We start from the raw sequence: 20,223 nt of genomic DNA on the forward strand, positions 1-20,223 counted from the left end.
AGCATCCCATTTGGGCTCCAGTTCGAGTTGCAGCCACTCCACTTCTGGCCCGGCTCCCTGCTCCTTGCTAATGCACCTGGGAAAGCAGCAGAGGATGGCCCAAGTCCTTGGGTCCCTGTACACATCTGGGGGATCTGGAAGACCCTCTTGACTCTTGGCTTCATCCTGGCCTAGCCCCTGCCATGCAGACCACTTGGGGAGTGGATCAGCAGATGAATGATCTCTCTCTTCTCTAACTCTGCCTTTCAAATAAATGAGACATTTTATAAGAAAAGAAAGAGCAGATACCTATAACAGCATTGCTTACCAAAACTGACTCAAGATGGAATAGAAAATCCATCAAGCTAAGAATATGATAAATTATAATACATCCTAATTACTGGAGCAAAACCAATGTGGTCATGATGTATTATTGTTTGTAAACACTTCTGGATTCAGTTTCCTAATTTTTTTTTTTTTAAGATTTATTTGATAGTCAGTTACACAGAGAGGAAGAGACAGAGACAGATTTTCCCCCATCTGGTTCACTCCCCAAATGTCCACAATGGCCAAGGCTGAGCCAGGCTGAAGACAGGAATCAGAGCTTCTTCCAGATCTCCCAGTGGGTGCATGGGCCCAAGCACTTGGGCCATCTTCCACTGCTTTCCCACGTTCATTAACAGGGAGCTGGACTGGAAAGCAGAAAAGCTGGGTCTTGAACCTATGCCCATATGGGATGCCAGCATTGAAGGCAACGGCTTTACCAACTACGCAACTGACCCTGAGAAGAAACTTTCTTAACCTAATAGAGTATTTACAGCGACTAAAAGCATCTACTGTATTTACTGGCAAAATGTCCACAGCGCTTGTTTAAGATGGAAAAGTAAACAGGGAAGCTTGCTCTACCACCTTTATTCAGCATCTTATTGGCATCCTAAGTAGCAAACAAGGAAAGGAAATAGGTGTTTGAGTCCCAGGAAATAAATCTATTGTTACATGATATCTGTCATTTTAGAGAGCCTCAAAGTCTCTGGATGAATCATAAGTAGTAGCAGCGGGCAGGAGCCACACACGTAAAGCCAGCAAATGCAGAGAAAGGCATCCGGCAGAAGGAAAAGGCAGCCAGGGGAGTGGAGGAGGACATGTGCAGGTCGTATTTGCTAAGGGGTTAATATCCAGACCATGCACAGAATTTAGCTCAACAATAAAAACAAGAAACTCAGTTGAAAAATGAGCAAAGGGCTTGAATAGACATTTCTCCAGAGATGAGATCCAGATGGCCGACAAGCATATGAAAAAAATGCTGATGATCAGTAGACATTAGCGAAATGCAAATCCAAACCAGAGGCCAGCCTTGTGCTGCAGTGGGTTAAACCGCTGCTTGTGGCAGTGGTATCACATTTCAGAGTGCCAATTTGAGTCCCATCTACTCCACTTCTGATCCAGCTTCCCACTAAAGCACCTGGGAAGGCAGTGGAGGATGGCCCAGAAGCCCAGACACCTGCCACCCACATTGGAGACCAGGGTGGAATTCCTGGTTCCATGCTTTGACTGGCTCATGTTTGACTGTTGTGGCCATTTGGGGAATGAAGCAGCAGATGGAAGATTGATTCATTCTCTCTCTCTCTCTCTCTCTCTCTCTCTCTCTCTCTTTCTCTGTGTGTGTGTGTGTGTGTGTGCGCACACATGTCTCTGTCTCTGCCTCTCCCTCTCTGTGTCTCTTTACTTTTCAAATAAATAAATGAATCTTCAAGAAACTGAAAACCACAGTCAGCTACCACCTCCCATTCATTATGATGGCTACTGTCACAACAACAAAAGAACAAACAGAAACACTGTAGACTTTTGATGGGACATGGTGTGGGGGTTCCTCAAAGAATTAAAACTGTAACTATCATACGGTCCAGCAGTTTCACCTCCAGATATACAAAGGACTTGAAAGCAGGGTCTCACAGAGATATGAGTATGCCTGTGTTTGTAGCGGCACTATTCATGGTAGCCAGGAGATGGACACAGCCCGCACATGTCCATTGCTAGTTAACATGGGCTGGCAGGAGTGGACAAAGGGCCATTGTTGTCCACTTGCTGTAGAATTTTAGTTCTGTAGAATGGAAACGTTCTAGATGTTGGTTGTAAAACAGTGTGACTTTAGCTAGCACCATTAAACTATAAGCATAAGAATGATGGAGATGGTAAATTTTGTTATGCACATGTTACCACAGTTAAAAAATAAAAGATTAGAGTTACTGAACCAAAAAACTATACTAAGTAGGATTAAATCGCAGACATATGTTGATCCTTTATGGAGAATTTGAAACTGTATTGAAATAAAGACAAAGAGGGTTAAACAGGGGAAGGTATTTGGTCTGGCTGTTAAGATGCCAGTTGAGGGCCGGCGCCGCGGCTCACTAGGCTAATCCTCCGCCTAGCGGCGCCGGCACACCGGGTTCTAGTCCCGGTTGGGGTGCCGGATTCTGTCCTAGTTGTCCCTCTTCCAGGCCAGCCCTCTGCTGTGGCCAGGGAGTGCAGTGGAGGATGGCCCAGGTGCTTGGGCCCTGCACCCCATGGGAGACCAGGAAAAGCACCTGGCTCCTGGCTCCTGCCATCGGATCAGCGCGGTGCGCCGGCCGCAGCGCGCCAGCCGCGGCGGCCATTGGAGGGTGAACCAACGGCAAAGGAAGACCGTTCTCTCTGTCTCTCTCTCTCACTGTCCACTCTGCCTGTCAAAAAAAAAAACAAAACAAAACAAAAAACAAACAAAAAAAAAAGATGCCAGTTGAGAGGCCTGGGTTGGAGTCCTTTCTCTGCTCCTGACTCTGGCTTCCTGCTACTGCACAACCTGTGAGGCAGCAGGTGGTAGCTCAGGTGATTCAGTCCCCACACTGACACGGGAGACCAGGACTGGCTGCTGGCAGTTGTTCGGGGAGTGAGCCAGTGGATGGGAACTGTGACTCACTCTGTCTCTTTGCCTCTTAAATAAAATAAAAATAAATTTAAAACACATTTTTTAAGATTGATCGATTTATTTAAAAGGCAGAATTATAAAGAGATCTTCCATCCACTGGTTCACTCATCAAATGGCTGCATCGGCCAGAGCTGGGCTGATCAGAGGACAGGAGCCAGGAGCTTCCTCCTGGGTCTCCCATGTGTGTGCAGGTACCCAAGCACTTGGCCATCTTCCCGTACTTTCCCAGGCACATCCGCAGGGAGCTGGGTCGGAAGCAGAGCAGCCAAGACTTGAACTAGCACCCATATGGGATGCCGGAGGTGCAGACAGTGGCTTTACCTGCACCACTACAACACCAAGCCCCACATTTAAAACACTTTAAAAGAAGGCTTAAATCGATAGGGAGATGAATGCATTTTTGGAAAGGACTGTCCAGCATGCAAAGATATAATCAGTTATCTGTTGGCTTAATCAGTTGCCATGGAAATCTCAACAGGATTTGCTTTGTGGTAAGTGATAAAACTGATTCTAAAATTTAAGTGGCGGAGCCAAGAGACAAAATAATGGAGATTTTCCTAGAGAAGAAAATATGTGTGAGGCACATGTACTAGCTGGAAAATTTAGAGACAACTACAGTAATGAAGTCACTGATTGTTAGTCTGTAGGTAGACGTGGAGTATCCATCTAGAAGGAAGGAGGTGGACACGGAGTATCCATCTAGAAAGAAGGAGGTAGACACGGAGTATCCATCTAGAAAGAAGTAGACGTGGAGTATCCATCTAGAAGGAAGGAGGTAGACGCGGAGTATCCATCTAGAAGGAAGGAGGTAGACGCGGAGTATCCATCTAGAAGGAGGGAGGTAGACGCAGAGTGTCCATCTAGAAGGAGGGAGGTGGACGCGGAGTATCCATCTAGAAGGAGGGAGGTGGACGCGGAGTATCCATCTAGAAGGAGGGAGGTGGACGCAGAGTATCCATCTAGAAGGAAGGAGGTGGACGCGGATTATCCATCTAGAAGGAAAGAGGTGGACGCGGAGTGTCCATCTAGAAGGAAGGAGGTGGACGCGGAGTATCCATCTAGAAGGAAGGAGGTGGACGCGGAGTGTCCATCTAGAAGGAAGGAGGTGGACGCGGAGTGTCCATCTAGAAGGAAGGAGGTAGACGTGGAGTATCCATCTGTCGCTCCCCCTCTTCGTGGAGGAACGACACTAAACCCTGCCTAGGCTTCATATCCGAGTCACGGCACCATTATGACGCTCCCCGTCTTCGTGGAGGAATGACACAGGACCCTGCACTGTTCTTTTGTCTGCTCGGCCCTCCCTGGGTTTGCTGCTGGTTCTTCCCGGGTTGGCTACCGTCCCTTCCACCTCCGTGGAAGGGCGGTTCCCCCTGCCACTTTCCCCACTTCCGCGGGGGAGCGGCACACCGCCGGCCGGCTCTCTCGGGGGCTGCACAGGTGTTCCTTCAGATGGATGTTCCCCTTAGATGTTCCTGGTGCATGTTGTCTCTCTCCTCCTTTATAGTCCTCTTCCACCAATCCCAACTCTGCTACCCACACGCCGAGTACGCTGCTCTCCTCCAATCAGGAGCAAGTCCTGCTGTTTATTGGTTGAACTGGAGGCAGCTGTGTAGAAGCTGTTTCCTCCTCTCCCAGCGCCATATTGTGGGAGAGCAGATGCATAGAATAAGTCTTAATTCCAGTAACTTAGTCTAGTCTGAGTTGCTCCCCACACCATCTAGAAGGAAGGAGGTAGACGTGGAGTGTCTATCTAGAAGGAAGGAGGTAGACGTGGAGTATCCATCTAGAAGGAAGAATGGGCTGCTTGCCAAATGACCTGAGACAACCAACCGTCCTTCTCTGATAAAGTTGGATTCTTACGTCACAGCCGTGAAGAAAATCAGATCTGTGTGTATTCTGACAAACGTGAGAGGCACAAGCCATAAGGCTTCCGAAGACAGTGAGCAGCAGCGTCCTTTTGTCCTCAGAGAGGGAAGTGTTTCTGAAGATGCCAGCGGCATGAAACGTGAAGGAGAAGCTTACCGACTTGGGAATGCCAAAACTAGACGACTGTTCCTCAGGGCGGAATAGAGTGAGAACCCTCAAAGCGGAGATGTTTTTAAATTGATTTATTTACTTGAAAGTCAGAGTTACACAGAGAGGAGAGAGAGAGAGAGAGAAAGAGAGAAAGAGCGAGCTTTTGTCCACTGGTTCACTCCCCGGTTGGCTGCAACAGCCAGGGCTGGAAGGTTCCTTGGGTCTCCCACATGGGTGCAGGGGCCCAAGCACTTAAGCCATCCTCTACTGCTTTCCCAGGTGCATTAGCTGGGAGCTGGATTGGAGCGGAGCAGCCAAGACTCAAAGTGGTGCCAATATGGGATGCCAGCATCCATTGCTGGCATCTTTGCTTCGCCAAAGAGCTGGCCCCCAAAGTGGAGATTTTAAGACCTAACTTTGCTAGGGTTAAAATACAAACAATGTAAAGAACTCTTAGAAGGCGAGGGAAGGACAGTTCAGGGCAGCACTGCAGCCAGGTCAGGAACAAGCATTTTGCAGAAGAAATACCAGCGACCCATAAACACAGGACAAGGTGCTCCATCTTTGTAGTAGTCGGGGGATTACAACTGAAATCACAATGCCATTTATGATGTCGCAGCCCGGCAAGTGTTAAAATGTCTGGCAAGCCGGCGCCGCGGCTCACTAGGCTAATCCTCCGCCTTGCGGCGCCGGCACACCGGGTTCTAGTCCTGGTCGGGGCGCCGGATTCTGTCCCGGTTGCCCCTCTTCCAGGCCAGCTCTCTGCTGTGGCCAGGGAGTGCAGTGGAGGATGGCCCAGGTGCTTGGGCCCTGCACCCCATGGGAGACCAGGAAAAGCACCTGGCTCCTGCCATCGGATCAGCGCAGTGCGCCGGCCGCAGCGCGCAGGCCATGGCGGCCATTGGAGGGTTAACCAACGGCAAACCTTTCTCTCTGTCTCTCTCTCTCACTGTCCACTCTGCCTGTCCAAAAAAAAAAAAAGTCTGGCAAAAAAACAAGGATTGGCCCAAAATGCGGAGTTTCAGGAACTCTTTGCAAGAGCTGGTTAGCGTGTTAATGAGTGTAAGCTGTTTGTAAGAACAAGTCGGCAATGTGCACAACTCATTACCCAGGAAGTCCATTCTTCAGAAATTCCTCCACACGGCCCCCAAGAGATATGACCAAGAAAGTTCACAGCAGCATTGTGCAGGAAAGAGAAGTGGAAACAACTCAGATGGGCATCGGTGGAGGGATGGATACATGGACTGTGATGTGATGAGGCAATGAGATGCCATCAGGCAGTGCAAAAGGTGAATTGCGTTACACACATCAACATGCGTGAATCGTAACATCTCAAGTGAAAGAAGCAAAGTTGCAGAATCACATTTGTGCACCTAGAGAGGTTTTAAACCTGTTTGAACAGTATTTTGTATGTAATCACTGAAATAATAAAATCAAGGAAATTTCTACCAAATTTAGGGTAGTGATTACCAGGAGAGGAGGGGGCATGGTGGGAGTGGGACATCTGAGGAAGCTCCAAAGTGACTGTAATCTGCTTCTTAGAACACTGGTAAATGGGTACTTTTTAAAAATAGCTTTTTAAAATTATCTCAGGTTTTTTTTTTTTAAAAAAAGCTTTTAAACTTACATAAAGGGAGTAAATTTCACATATTTCATATATACAGTTTTAAGAGCATAATGCTACTTCCCACCATACCATTCTCTCCCTAACTTCCACTCTTCCTCCTCCTTTTCTAATTTTTAATTTTTACAATGACATACTTATTTTTTTTTTAAAAAAGATTTATCTTCCTTTATTGTATTTGAAAGGCAGAGTTACAGGAGAACGAGACAGAGAGAGGTCTTCCATCTGCCAACCTCCAATTCACTCTCCAAATGGCTGCAATGACTGGAGCAGGGCTGATCTGAAGCCAGGAGCCAGGAGCTTCTTTCGGGTCCAGGCACTTGGACCATCTGCTGCTGCTGTTCCCAAGTGCCTAAGTTGGGAGCTGGATCGGAAGTGGAGCAGCTGGAACTCGAACCAGCACCCATCAGCACCCATTTCAGCATCACAGGTGGTGGCTCAGTCCATGACACCACAGGCCTGGCCCCAAAGACATACTTTACGTTTACTTTATAATCGCAAGCTTAACCTTCCACTGTTATACACATTTTATACCCTCTTTGGTATATTTCTGAAAATGTAACCTGTAATATTGGGAAATATTTTGAAATTAAGTGAAGTGAATTAGGTTATTGAAAACACAAAAGAAGGATGGGTGTTGTGGCACAGTGTGTTAAGCCCCTGCCTGGGACACTCAGGTCAGAGTGCCTGGTTCAAGTCCAGCTGGTCTGATCAGCTCCAGGTGATGCACATCCTGGGGGCAACAGGTGTTGACCCCGTACTAGAGTCCCTGCCACTCACGTGTGACCTGGAGAGGGGCCCTGGCTCCTGGCTTCGGCCCAGCCAGGCCCTGGCTTTTGCAGGCATTTAAGTGATCTCATTTGAGGGCTGGGTAGAAAACCTACAGAAAGACAGATCGTAGAGGGGAGACCCAGAGGAGCACACTGTATTGCCTTAACTGAGCAGTGGGTCAGTGATGTGAGTAGCAGGTGCCCGGTGAGGGCCATGAGCCAATGTTAGGGCATCGGTTAGAGCTTATTTAAGTGGTGGGCAGCCTTGAATCGCTCTGTAGCAGAAAGGGGGCGAGCTCCCTATGGCCTGGGGAGAGGACAGATGTGAGGGGAGGACTCGCGGTCTCATTACAGCTGGTCACTGGGCCCAGGGTATGGAGAGCAGGCAGGGGAGAAGCTGGCCTTCCTGCCTTGTGGGCTCTGTAGGCCCTGTAAGAAATTAGGTTACAGCTGGGCCTTTCCCAGCATTTGATGTGCTGTGAGGCTAGTGCTGGGTGATCAGCGTCTGTTGTTTCTGAAGAAATCGATGTTATTCAGTCTATATCATGATGAAGTGTTAAGAACTGGCCTCGTGGTACTTAAGGCAGACCAGTTTTTCCTTATGTTGTTAAGACAGCAAGCAGCGTATACAAGTCCAGCAGAGAGATGCTGTTGATGAGGCCAGAGCTACAAACAAGTTCTGTTTTCAAGGGGCCTGTTTGATAACAGACTGCAGAGGCAGTAGAATAAAATGTTTGAACTTTTCTTGCAGTTAATAGGCTGCCAAGACAATCTCAGATGATGGTGCTTATTTGAAGGGCACTGGATGGACAACACGGGATTTAGAAGTAAATGTAGTACAAAGTGTAACGTGGCGTGTTGTGTTGTGTGTGTATCTACTATTAAACTTCAGGTGTGGTGATCTTTAGATTTGGTGCCTGTTACTGTACTTTCCTGAGAAAGGTGCGCACACTTGTAGAGCACAGTGTATAATCCCCAGCCTCATGCCGGCTGCCCGGGCACGTGAACGCGCTCCTCCTTGCTGGTCTGTGCACACCCCGTGCTCCGCTTCACATTTATTTTTGGAATGTTCTCATGTCTTGAGATGTGGCTTAGTCAGCTCCCTTGCTAATGTCTGCGAACTGTGCACTCTCAGCAGTACCCTGGCCTCTTAGTCTTTGGCCCATCCAGAAGTTGTGGCTCTTGACGGGCGGGTCAACTGTAGCACTTACAAAACTGAGCCGGAGACATTGAAAGAGGAAATCCACGCGCAGCAAGCTTGCAGTGCCCGAGGGAAGTCTCGTGTTCCTAATACTGTGGCTGTGGGAGACAGGAGGGAGGGGCTGCAGAGGCCAAGGCGCCACTCAGCTCCTTGTCTTCCAGGCCCAGTCATCTTGACTATAAAGAAATGTGATTTGTATTCGAAATGTTTTCTAAGCTCATGTCCCTAAGTTCTTTTGAAATTCTTTTTTTTTTTTTTTTTTTTTGAGGAGTTAATCCCTAATTTCCTTATTTTCTGCCTCGACACAGAAATCCCCTGCAAAGAAGCTGAGCCATGCAATTAGTAAATCTTTGGGGTGTGTGCCCACCAGAGAGCCCTCGCATCCTGTGTTTCCTGAGCAGCCAGAGAAACCACTGGATCTTGCACATATAGTGTAAGTACACGTGTGGGTTTGGGTGTGGGGACCACACTTGGCCTTGCACAGTTGGTGTGAGTACAGGCCTGGGTGCAGGTACGGGCCATCCTGGCAACACTTGGCCTAGCACACATGGTGTGAGTGCACACCTGGGTGTGGGTGCAGGTGTGGGTCATCCCGGCCACACTTGGCCTTGCACACGTGGTGTGAGTGCACATCTGGGTGTGGGTGCAGGTGTGGGTCATCCCGGCCACACTTGGCCTTGCACACGTGGTGTGAGTGCGTGTCTGGGTGTGGGTGTGGGCCATCCTGGCAACACTTGGCCTTGCACACATGGTGTGAGTGCACGTCTGGGTGTGGGTGCAGGTCATCCTGGACCAGGGGCCTTGTGATCAAAACTAGACGTGAGCTCAGATGGACATTGAGCTTCCTGAGCTTTACGTTCCTTGCGGGAACATGGACTTCAGTTTTCATCTCTCCCGACTGCTGTGAATCTCTGCACGGAAGCCTGCTGCTTGACTCCTGCAGCCCACGTCTCACGGCAGCCCCGGAACACGAGGACGCCAGGAGTAGCTCCTGGGCTGGCTTTAGCAGGTGGCCCTTTGTTCTTCCCGGGTTCTTCACTTACGAGTGGCGGAGGTAATTCCTCCGCTCCAGCAATAGTGCTTGTAGGGACTTAAATTACCTTACCTAACGTGGAGATGAGAATCAGCCTGTTCACATGTGTGCTTCCCTCCCCTGTGTACATACTTGCACGCGTACATACACTTTAGTATTCATACCAAATACAGCAAACACTAAGAGGGGACCAGAAGGAGAGACAGCGGAAGAGGGAAGGTGAGGAGGAGGAACAGTGAAGTGAAGATGCAGCCCCTGTGAAGGGATTCCTCGCTCTCAGTTACCTGGCAGTCCCAGGTTCACTCTGCGAGGGGGTCTGCGTCCTTGGTGTTCATCGGGCGTCGGAAGTCTCGTTGGGAGTCTCCTCCATCTGAGGCCGCTGGACTGAGCAGGCTCTCGGGTTCACTCCCATTCGTAACTCCATGGACCAGCCCTCCCAGTGTTCATGATTCTGTCACCACTTAAAGTTGTTACCTTTGTAATTTTAAATAATATTTTAAAAACTGTTTCTGTTAACTTCTTTCCATTTCTACTGTGCACTGAGAAAACTAGCAGCTCCTGTCTACTCCGTTTCCTTCTAACTTGTGCCGTCTGTGCCAAGGCTGGCAATATTTCTGTTCTCTTCTGTGGGCGTGGCTAAGTCTTCTGAGCTTCATTAGGGGTTAACTATAAAGATGGAAACCCGAGTGACGGCCTCCACCGCCGCCCCGGCCAGGTGTGTGCAGGGCCCCAGTGTGGGTTCCTGGGGCGCCTGCTTCTCATCCGAGCGCCCTGGGCTCTTCGTGCTTTCGAACCATGGACTGCTCAGAGTTGCCACAGTGACCTGAGGACAGGACGGGCTTTCTGTTGCTTTCCCCAGTGCTTTTCTTCTCATGTCCCCACGACGTTTCAAGGGACAGTTACTTCTCTGTGATCCTCTTTACGTTCTCTTTTTTTGTCTGTTTTGTTTTTGGTTGGTATTTTTATGCCGCATTTAAAAAAAAGCTTATGTGCCCCAACATTGTAGTGGTCTCCTTTTTCCTTTAGGTTTTGAAGGTGTCCCCATTCACATAACGTGGCTCATTCCTCTGGAACACATTGTTATGTGTGGTGTGATGTGGAATACCCTCCTGGCTCCCTCTCTCTTTCTCCACCCCCAACCCCGTCTTTTTCTCTCTCCCTGTCTCCATGTGAATAATCACTTCTCTCAAGGCCACTTACTGGATACTGCATCATTTCCCGTTGACCTACAATGCTGCCATTGTCAAAGATGAAGTTTCCAGATACGCAGGAGCTGGTTTCTGTTCCTCTGGTCAAATTGTCTGCCCCCGTGCCAGTGTCACACTCTCTGAATTACTGTGTAGCAGTAGCGACCTTTTCCAGGAGTCTTGTCTGTGCTTTGCCCTTTGCACTTTGATGTAAAGTCAGTTTGTTGTTCCTCATAACATTTCTTTGAGATTCTGACTGGAAATGCATCCTATCTGAAGATCAAATTGGGCAAAAGTAGTATCCTTTGTAGTAGGAAATCTTACATCCCCTGATTGTCTTTCCATTTGTTTGTATATCATTTTGTGTTTTTAAGTAAAGTTTTATAATTTTCCCCCACAAAGGTCTTGTATCTATTAGATTGAGTATCCTTTATTCGTTGTTGCTATTATAGATAGTGTATTTTTTCTCCTGCAGCTTTTTTGAGATGCATTTTACCTGCGATAAAACAGCCTGGCTTTAAGCGTGCTGTAGGATAAGTTTTGTGGCTCTAAGTTGTCATGCAGTTGGAATCTTTTGAATTGTGTTTCCTAGCAGTTTTTTTTTGCTGGTGTTTGGAAATGCAGGTGGTTTAGTATTTTAGTCCAGTATCCACGTTGTTTAACTTGCTAGTTTATTCTAGTAACTTGACTCAGATTCTTTTGGATTTTCTGTAAACAATGATATCACCTGCAAATAATGACAACTTTGTTTCTTATCTTTCATATCCTACACTTTTGAAAATTCATCATACTTTGGGGATTAATCATATGTTGGATCTGGGTAGGAATTTCTTGTTGCCTAAGACACAGTTGTTGGATTGAAGGTTGTGTGTGTCCTGAGCAGAAGGGTGTGGGGAGTCCGACAGTTCTGTGTCGGCTGTGGGTTCCTGTCTTCCCCGCCGGGCAGCCCCATTGCCAGCTTCTGCCTGCTCAGCCTGGCTCATCAGTTCACCGTGGAGCAACCTCTAGTTTCCTGCTGGGCCTAGAAGAGGCAGGAAGCTGGAAGTGAATCAGGGTAGCTGGGATTCAAAGCAGCACTCCTAAACACGGTAGTACCCGCCCCATTAGTCATTTCAAAGTTCAGTTTTCAGAGGACCCATTTTGATCTTGATGATTTCTGATTGGATATGTTATAATTAATATAATTTTGATGATTTCTGATTGGATTGCTAAGTGGAGCTGGGTAAGTGCCTTCTAAAGAGGTCTGAAATAAGTTGTTTTATGTGCAAGAATGGCCTCTTAGAGAGTAAATATTTCCTTGTGAAATATTCCTGTGAACTATTCACAGTGCCTGTGAAACTGTTTTTGGTCTGAATACCAGAATGGTAGGAATTCTTTAAAGTTTGTGGTAATTTCTTGATGAGCCCCAGTTTCTGACCATTGCATCCCAAAGAAACGTCACTCTCTCACCCCTTCCCGAGAAGGAATGCGCATCACGCAGCAGCCGACGTGGGTGAAGGGGCTCTACAGCTGTCTTCTCTGTGCTCTGGACTTGTCCTGAGGGCCGGCTAAGGAAGGCTTTGTGCAGAACGGCATTGACGGTGCAGCCAGGATGTGCGCAGGCATCAGCCGGGGCCCAGGCCAGCAGGCTGCCAAGGAGGGAGGACCTCATGGTAAACTGAAGAGTGTAGTTGGGGGAGGGCATGGTGGATTTTCCATGCTAAAAACACTCACCACCTGCTGTGTGCACGTGGGGGGTGAGACAGAGGGAGAAAGACAAGCGGACAGCTGTGGGGTTTTCTTGGGAAGCCAGGAGGAGGATGGTGGTCCTTGAAGCTCTCACAGTGGTGGCAGTGGAGAGAGGAATTTACAGACACTTACAAAGTCATGTTTTGCTGACGCTGCATGCCCAAGAATAAAAGTAAAGACCCAATAGAAACTTGGGGTAGGAATAGAAACTTGGGGTAGGAGTTGAAACTACCAAGTAGGAGGAAAGGTCCGTCGTGATGCCGTTGTCCGTGAGCGCAGCCCTCCCGGGTCCGAGACTGAAGTGTGCAACATTTGCAGGGCTCTGCTGTGCCCCGCAGTAGCAGCCCGTGCGGCGCGATGGCCAAGGGGCGGGCCGCAGCCCGGGTAGCCACTGAGCCGTGGCCTCGCTCCTGACACCACCTCAGGCTTCCAGCATTGCAGACACACCGACTTGTTCAATAGTGTCTGTTGCAGAAACGTGAGTGAGTTCAGTGCCGTAGCTTCAGAACAGAGCCAACCTGAACAGTTGGAGTTTGGTTGGTTGATAGGAGGGAGGCAGCAGAGGTGATGGAAGGAAAACTAGATGATGGAAAATTAAGAGACTTCCGTCTGCTGTTCTCCCTGGAGTGGTGACAGTAAAACCCGCCATTTTTCCTCAGAACACTGTCTGTGGATAGTGCATATGGAACTGCTTTTATGGGGTTAAGATGCTGTAAATAACTTAAACCTTTCAAAAGAAGTACAGTCGTGTCATGGGAACATAAATGCCACAAAGGCTGGGACTTCTCTTGGGTGCTACTGCATCCCAGGCTCTGCGTAGTGCTTGGCCCGGGAATGAATGAGCATGAACAGAATTCGCACAAGCAAGCATCTCCCCTTCAGTATGGTTTGCGTGTGGTTTCTGCCCTGAGACAGTCACATGGGTTTTCCCAAAGCCTCCACTAGATGTCAGGAGCGTTTCCCTGCGTTCCTCCTGCAGAGGGGCCGAGAACATGGAGTAAACAAGATTCGTCAAAGAGTCCCCAGCACTTGCATTGGAAACAAAACCGACTCGCTTAGCAACTCTCAGCACTTCTGCCTTCTATGTCCCGGAGAAATCAGGGGCTTCTTTTGGTTGAAACGTTTTCCTACAATTCCCAGCTCTTGATATCTGAGAGACTCTCTGCTATTCTAATCAAGCAGTTTGCTCTTGCTTAGGACTTAATTGTCTAACCCCGTGGTCCCTAAGCCTGATTGCTTTAATGAGTAGTTAGTCACCGTTACGTTTCTGAGAGAGCAGAACTTCCTGGCGTCGGCTTGGCGAGTGCGTCCTTAACTTCCAGCAAGTGTCCTGCCCACACCTGGGATTCACCTCTTCTCTCCAGGGGGCTGGAAAGCCACACCTGCAAGCTGAAGCCAGCCCGCCAGCTGTTGTGTGGCCTATGTTCCAAGAATGTTTTGTTATTTTTAAGTGGTTGACGGTAAATAAGAAGGGTAGTATCCTGTGAGGTGAAATTTACGTGGAATTTAAGTATCGCTGTCCATAAATAAAGCTATGCTGGGGCCCGGCCGCACCCACTCGTTTCCACGCTGTTTGTGGTCACTTTGGGGCTGCAGTGACAGAGTCCGGTCATTGTGATGGAGGCTGTTTAGACCCCAGAGCCTAAGACATCCGGTATCTGGCCCTTGTCGGGCAGAGTTTGTGACACTTTTTTTAAAGTGATGGGTGAGGCTAATGTTGGAAATGGCTTTTGTGAGAGGGGCACTTGTGTTAATTTTCGCAAACTAAACTCAGCTCCTCGATGTTTGCTAGATTTGTTTTTCATTTTCAAGGAGTTATTAACTGGTTTTACTCTATTTCCAAACAAATTGTTAGATGTCATATAATTTATAATATTGATAAGTTGGTCTGGGTTGAAACCCTAGTCTTCCACAAGCATTTTTACATTTGAGAGACAGAGAGCAGGGCAAAGAGACAGGTATGTATAGAGAGAATCCCCCCTCACTGGTTCATTCCCCACATGCCTACAATGGCTAGGGTTGGGCCGGCGAGGAAACCAGGAGCTTAGAACTCAACACAGATCTGCAGTGGTGGGGCATCTCCTGCTGCCTCCCAGAGTCTGCGTTGGGAGGATGCCAGAATGAGGAGCAGAGAGCCAGACTCCAGGTCTGGGCAGCCGGCACCTTAGCTGCCAGGCCACAGCGTGCCCCTGCGAGCATTTTTGGAGTACGCACTGCAAGTCGTGCTGTGGTTGGTGTAGAGGATAGAGTCTCACCTGAGGCGTGGGCCGGGTGGGGCCTTTCTCTAGGACCACAAGGTACACTGGCGTGCTAGTCCCTTGAGAGGAGTATCGATTCCCTGTGGGTCTCCTGGTCTCCTCAGACTCATCTGGTTTGGGAAATTATACTTTGGGGCTGTTTCTGACTGGTAAATATTATACTTTCATTCTTAACTCTGTCATGCATTGTGCAGTCATGGTTTTGAAAAACAAAACAGAAAACCCCAGAACCCGCCCTTGGCAGTGTGATCTGCTCACCAGTGGGCCATCATGCGCCTGCAATCTCATGTCTGTGGATTTTGGTCTTTTAGGGGAAGAAAAGTGGTTTCTTGTTTTCCGATTCACGCAGCCATGAGTGTCGAAGCTGTTTGGCTGTTGGCTCACAGCTTATGTGACGGTACTCAGGCCTTGCACTTGGCTGGACTGGTTCTGAACACCTCGCTGTTGAGGAATGCAGGGCTTCGTGGACCTCGCTGTCTGGCAGGTCACCTGCAGGGGGCTTTCATCCTTTCACACTGGTGGTCCCTGCTTGCCTTGGAAGACGCCTCGAGGTAGTCCTAGAGACAGGATAGGACTTTCCCTTGTGTGTGTGTGTGTGTGTGTGTGTGTGTGTGTGTACGGGGAGGGGGGTCATTGCATACCCTCACTAATCCATGCCTCAGAGTCTATACATGTGGTCTCTGTGTGTGTACAAGAAACGGAGAGGGGCGGGCACCTGAACAGCCCGCGTGTTGACGATGGTGCATTAAGGAGAGGCAGCATTATTTAGAACAGTGAAGCTCGGAGCTACCGCGGCTGACTCCTAGCAGGGGAATGGTTCCACGTGGCTGTGGCTCTGTTCTGCTGAGCTGTGTCCTCCCTGTGGGGTTTCCTCACCTGTTCACCACTGCCTGCCATAGAGCACCCAGCTTGTAAACCTCGAGTCTTGCGTGCCTCAATTCATCATCCCTTGGTTTTCTCTAATTTTGTTTTTGTTTCTGTTTTTTTTTTTTTTTTTTTTTCTGGTGAAAACACATAACATAAACTTTACCATCTTAACGGTCTTTAAAGGTCCCATTCAGTAGCGTTAATTCGCATTTCTGTGAAACAGATTGGCAGAACTTCTCACCTTGCACTTCTGAAACGCTACACCCATGAGACAGTACGTCCTTTCCCATTGCACCACCTGCGGTGACCACGGCTGTCAGCCTGACTCTGGATACCGCGTAGAAGCGGACTCCTGTGCTCTTGGTGGTGGTGTGACCGCTGTTTCCTGAGCGTGAGGGCCTCCAAGTTCAGGCATGTTGCATGTAGCGTGTGGCGAGAATTCCTTGATTTTTAAGGGATTTTGCTGTTCCATTGTTTGTATGTGTCACATTTGCTTCTCCATTCATCTGGTTGCACACACACAGCTCGGGTCCCCGGTACCTCCTGTGCATGTGGAAACCCCTGCGCTGATGCCTGTGTCCACCTGCTGAGCAGCAGAACCACTTGCGTCCTGTTTGATTCTCGAGGAGTTGCCACAGGGGTTGCACCGTGACGTTAACACTTTCTTGTGCCTGTTTTGTGATTGGATTGTTTATCTCAGCATTACTGAGTTTTAATAATTCTTTGTATATTTCAACACACATTTTTAAGATGTAGGATTTTTCAAATAATGTTACCCAATTTTTGTCTTGGTTTTTCATTTTTTTCATGACCTTTTGAAGAACAGAGTTTCTAATTCTGGGGAAGACTGGCTGGTCGATTTTTTCTTGTGTAGAGTGTTTCTGGTATCCTATCTAAGAAATCTTTGCCTAACCCAAGGTCACAACTATTTTCTCATAAAGTTTTTATAGTTTTAACCCTTACATCCCAGTGTTTAGTCCGTTCCTGTGTTAATTCTGAGTTGATGTTGTGTATGGTTTGAGGTAAATGTCCAAGTTCCTGTTTCGCTGTGTTTATCCAGGAACCATTTGTTGAATTCATTGAATTGGCCTCGCCCCTTTGGCAAAATCAATTGACTATAAATGTAAAGGTTTATGGCCACATGATCTTGTGGCTGTGATTTAATAGTAAGTTTTGAACCTGACTAGTGTAAGTTATCTTTTTTCAAAATTATTTTGGCTAGTCTAGGCCCTTTGCGTATCCATATAAATTTTAGCTTGCACCTGTTAACTTAATTATATCTGTTTGTTTAAATTAATTCTTTCCCCCTCTTTTACCTCCTGAGAATTCGTTCTGCAGCTTCTACATCTATGTGTGTATGTGGGTGTGGGTGTCTGTTTGTTCTTTTCGCTTTGATTTTTTTTATTGCCTTCTTTGTTTGCATTTGGGTAGCTAATCCTGTGTAAGATTCAGTTATCTTAAATGTTTACCAAGGGGGCCAGCACTGTGGCGTAGTGGGTAAAGCTGCCGCCTATAGTGCTAGTATCCCATATGGGTGCCGGTTCAAGTCCCAGCTCCCCCACTTCCGATCCAGCTCTCTGCTATGGTCTGGGAAAGCAGTAGAAGATGGCCCAAGTCGTTGGGCCTCTGAACTGGTATGGGAGACTTGGAAGAGGCTCGTGGATCCTGGCTTCTGATTGGTGCAGCTCTAGCCATTGTAGCCATCTGGGGAGTGAACCAGTGGATGGAAGATTTCTCTCTCACTCTCTCTCTCTCTGTAACTCTGTCTTTCAAATAAATAAATCTTTAAAAAAAAATGTTTACCAAATCCTTGGTTGCGGCCACAACAATGGATATATTTCCTTTGATTGAACCCAATTTTATATCCTGTTTTAATGATAATGTTATTGAAAAATCTGTTTGAGATTTTTCAAAGATATTCTATTTTGTGTCAACTTATAATACTAGTCAGCTGTTTCTGAACTATGTTAGATTTGTGTAGAAGAAACTCAGAGTCATTAGGACCCACTTATTGATCATTATATCTGTGCCATGACATAATCAAGTTCATATCAGTTTTTCGTTCTTACCCCTTCAGTGACTCCTCCGAAGGCTGAAGTCTGTGCAGTGGTCAACAAGGCCCTGGGAGACCTGGCTCCTGCCAGGCTCTCAGCTTCATTTCCTTTAACTGCCTTCTTGGTCTCCCTTCTCCTTTGTTATACTAGTTTTGTTCTTTGAAAATGGCAAGTACGCTCCTACCTTTTTATCTCCAACTCTTCTATCTAAAATAGCAGCATTGGGGCAGCCTTTTGGCCTGGTGGTTAAGGCACTGGTTAAGATGTGCATATCTTATACCAGAGTACCTGGGTTCAGTACCCATCTCCAGCTCCTGCCTCCAGCTTCCTGCTAATGTACACCCCAGGGGTACAGTGGTGGTAGCTCAAGTTACTGGGTCTCCTACCACCCCTGTGGGACACCTGCATGGAATTTCCAGTTCCTGGCTTTGACCCCGCCATCCTGGGGCTGTTGTGGGCATCTGGGAATTAAATCAGCTGATGGGAGGTGTCTGTCTGTCTATTTGTCTGTATCTCTATCTCTTGTGTCTCAAAATATGAATAAACTTGCCGGTGCCGTGGCTCAACAGGCTAATCCTCCGCCTGTGGCGCCAGCACACCATTACACTCTGTTCATTTTTCTGTCTGTAATCCCTGCCTGAGTAGACAGCAAACCCAGTGAGGACAGTGACTTTGTTTTACACATATATGTAAATATATGTGTATATATTACATATATAAATATATGTAAATATATGTATATACACATACATATGTATTTCTGGGATTAGAATGAGTCTAGCAAATATGAGGAGACTTCTCAAAGTTTTTAGAAAATGAAAAGCTAAGGTTTGTGGAGCAGGCATTGTGGTGTAGCGGCCACCAACATTCCATATCCGAGTGCCCGGGTTAGATCCTGGCTCTGCTCCTGGTTCCAGCTTCCTGCTGTTGCACACCTTGGGAGGCAGCAGCTGATGGCCCAAGGATCTGGGTTTCTGCCACCCACATGTGAGACCCAACTTGAGTTCCCAGTTCCTGGCTGCTTCTTGGCCCAGCCCTGCTACTGCAGGCATGAGGAGATGGGAGCGCGGGTGCGCTCTCTCTCTCTCTCTCTCTCTCTCTCTATTTCAAACTTAAAAAAGAAAAGATAAATTTTTTGTGGGAAAAATTTTTCAATCCATGAATTCAAGAGTCTTCTAAAGGTTCATGGAAATGTGTTTTTGAAACAGCCATGCATGGGTTTCACAATTTTTTGCACCAAAATAAACTTAATTTTGTCATTTGGTTTTCCACAGACGTTTTTAAGACCTGCCCTCAGAGATTTGTTTTATTTGTGAACATGAGTGAGTAAATGCATATATATGTATATGTGCTCACAGCTTATTAATAGCAGTGACATTCATGAAACATGCATGCTATTATAAGAAATGATACCAGTATGTCTTGATGAAGTAGGCTTTTTTTCCTATATTTTTTTGTGTTAGGGCTAATAATATAAAAATTTTGGTAGAAGACTTTGATCCTCCAGTTTATTATGATTTTTAAAAAAGATTTATTTATCTGAAAGGCAGAGTTATAGAGAGAGGAAAGGAGAGAGAGGGAGACAGAGATCTTCCATCCACTGGTCACTCCTCAAATGGCTCCAATGGCCAGAACTGAGCCAGGCCAAAGCCAGAAGCCAGGAATTTCTTCTGGGTCTCCCACACAGGGTGGCAGGAATCAAGCACTTGGGCCATCTTCCACTGCTCTCCAAGGTGAATTAGCAGGGAGCTGGGTTGGAAGTAGAGCAGCCGGGTCTCGAACTGGCACCCCCATGGGATGCTGGCACTGATTCTTTTTAAAATCCTTGTAAAATGATCATTCTTAATAATGGGGAAATCTTTTTTTTTTTTTTGAACTTTATTTCATGCAGATATTGAACCTCAGAATTGTATTTCATTGAGTGGAATTTTATTTACTTGAAAGTCAGAGTTACACAGAGAGAAGGAGAGAGAGGGAGAGGGAGGAGAGGTCTTCCATCCGCTAGTTCACTCCCCAATTGGCTGCAACGGCTGGAGCTGTGCTGATCTGAAGCAAGGAGCCAGGAGCTTCCTCTGGGTCTCCCACATGGGTGCAGGGGCCCAAGCACTTGGGCCATCTTCCACTGCCTTCCCAGGCCCCAGCAGAGAGCTGGATTGGAAGTGGAGCAGCTGGGACTTGAACCGGTACCCATATGGGATGCCAGCACTACAAGCGGTGGTTTTACCCACTGCACCACAGCCCCTGAGTGGAATTTCTTAATACGATTTGCCTACTGATTGCAATTTCAAGTATTGTGTATATTTCTTAGTACCTTCACAAGTCTTTTTTTTTTTTGACCACTTTTTACTTGTGTCTGATGTTAGAACCTGCTTTCTGGGAGTGTTTCAAACAGTTTGTGGAAAAATGGACTTGAAAGACAAGTTTACTTTGTTTCAAAACATTTTGAAATCCTTGCATAGTTTTTTTTTTAATAACTAAACTTCTTGAAGAACCCTCATTTGCCACTTTTCAGTCTTAAATCTCTGATCTGTGTGCGTATTT

At 47.3% G+C, this 20,223-nt stretch overlaps 1 protein-coding gene across 21 annotated transcripts in view; it reads left to right on the forward strand.

The window, feature by feature from the left end:
* Positions 1–20,223, forward strand: part of DTNB (dystrobrevin beta) — a 252,848-nt gene that overhangs the window by 120,082 nt on the left and 112,543 nt on the right. For all 21 annotated transcript variants that reach the window (XR_007918316.2, XR_007918317.2, XM_051843156.2 and 18 more), the window contains one exon: positions 8,864–8,988. Coding sequence is in view for 19 of the 21 variants with exons in the window: in XM_051843156.2 (XP_051699116.1) it covers positions 8,864–8,988 (125 nt within the window). In the remaining 2 variants the exon portion in view is untranslated. The remainder of the gene's footprint in view (positions 1–8,863; positions 8,989–20,223) is intronic.

This window comes from Oryctolagus cuniculus, chromosome 2 (assembly GCF_964237555.1).
Source record: "Oryctolagus cuniculus chromosome 2, mOryCun1.1, whole genome shotgun sequence".
NCBI classification, from domain to species: Eukaryota; Metazoa; Chordata; class Mammalia; order Lagomorpha; family Leporidae; genus Oryctolagus; species Oryctolagus cuniculus.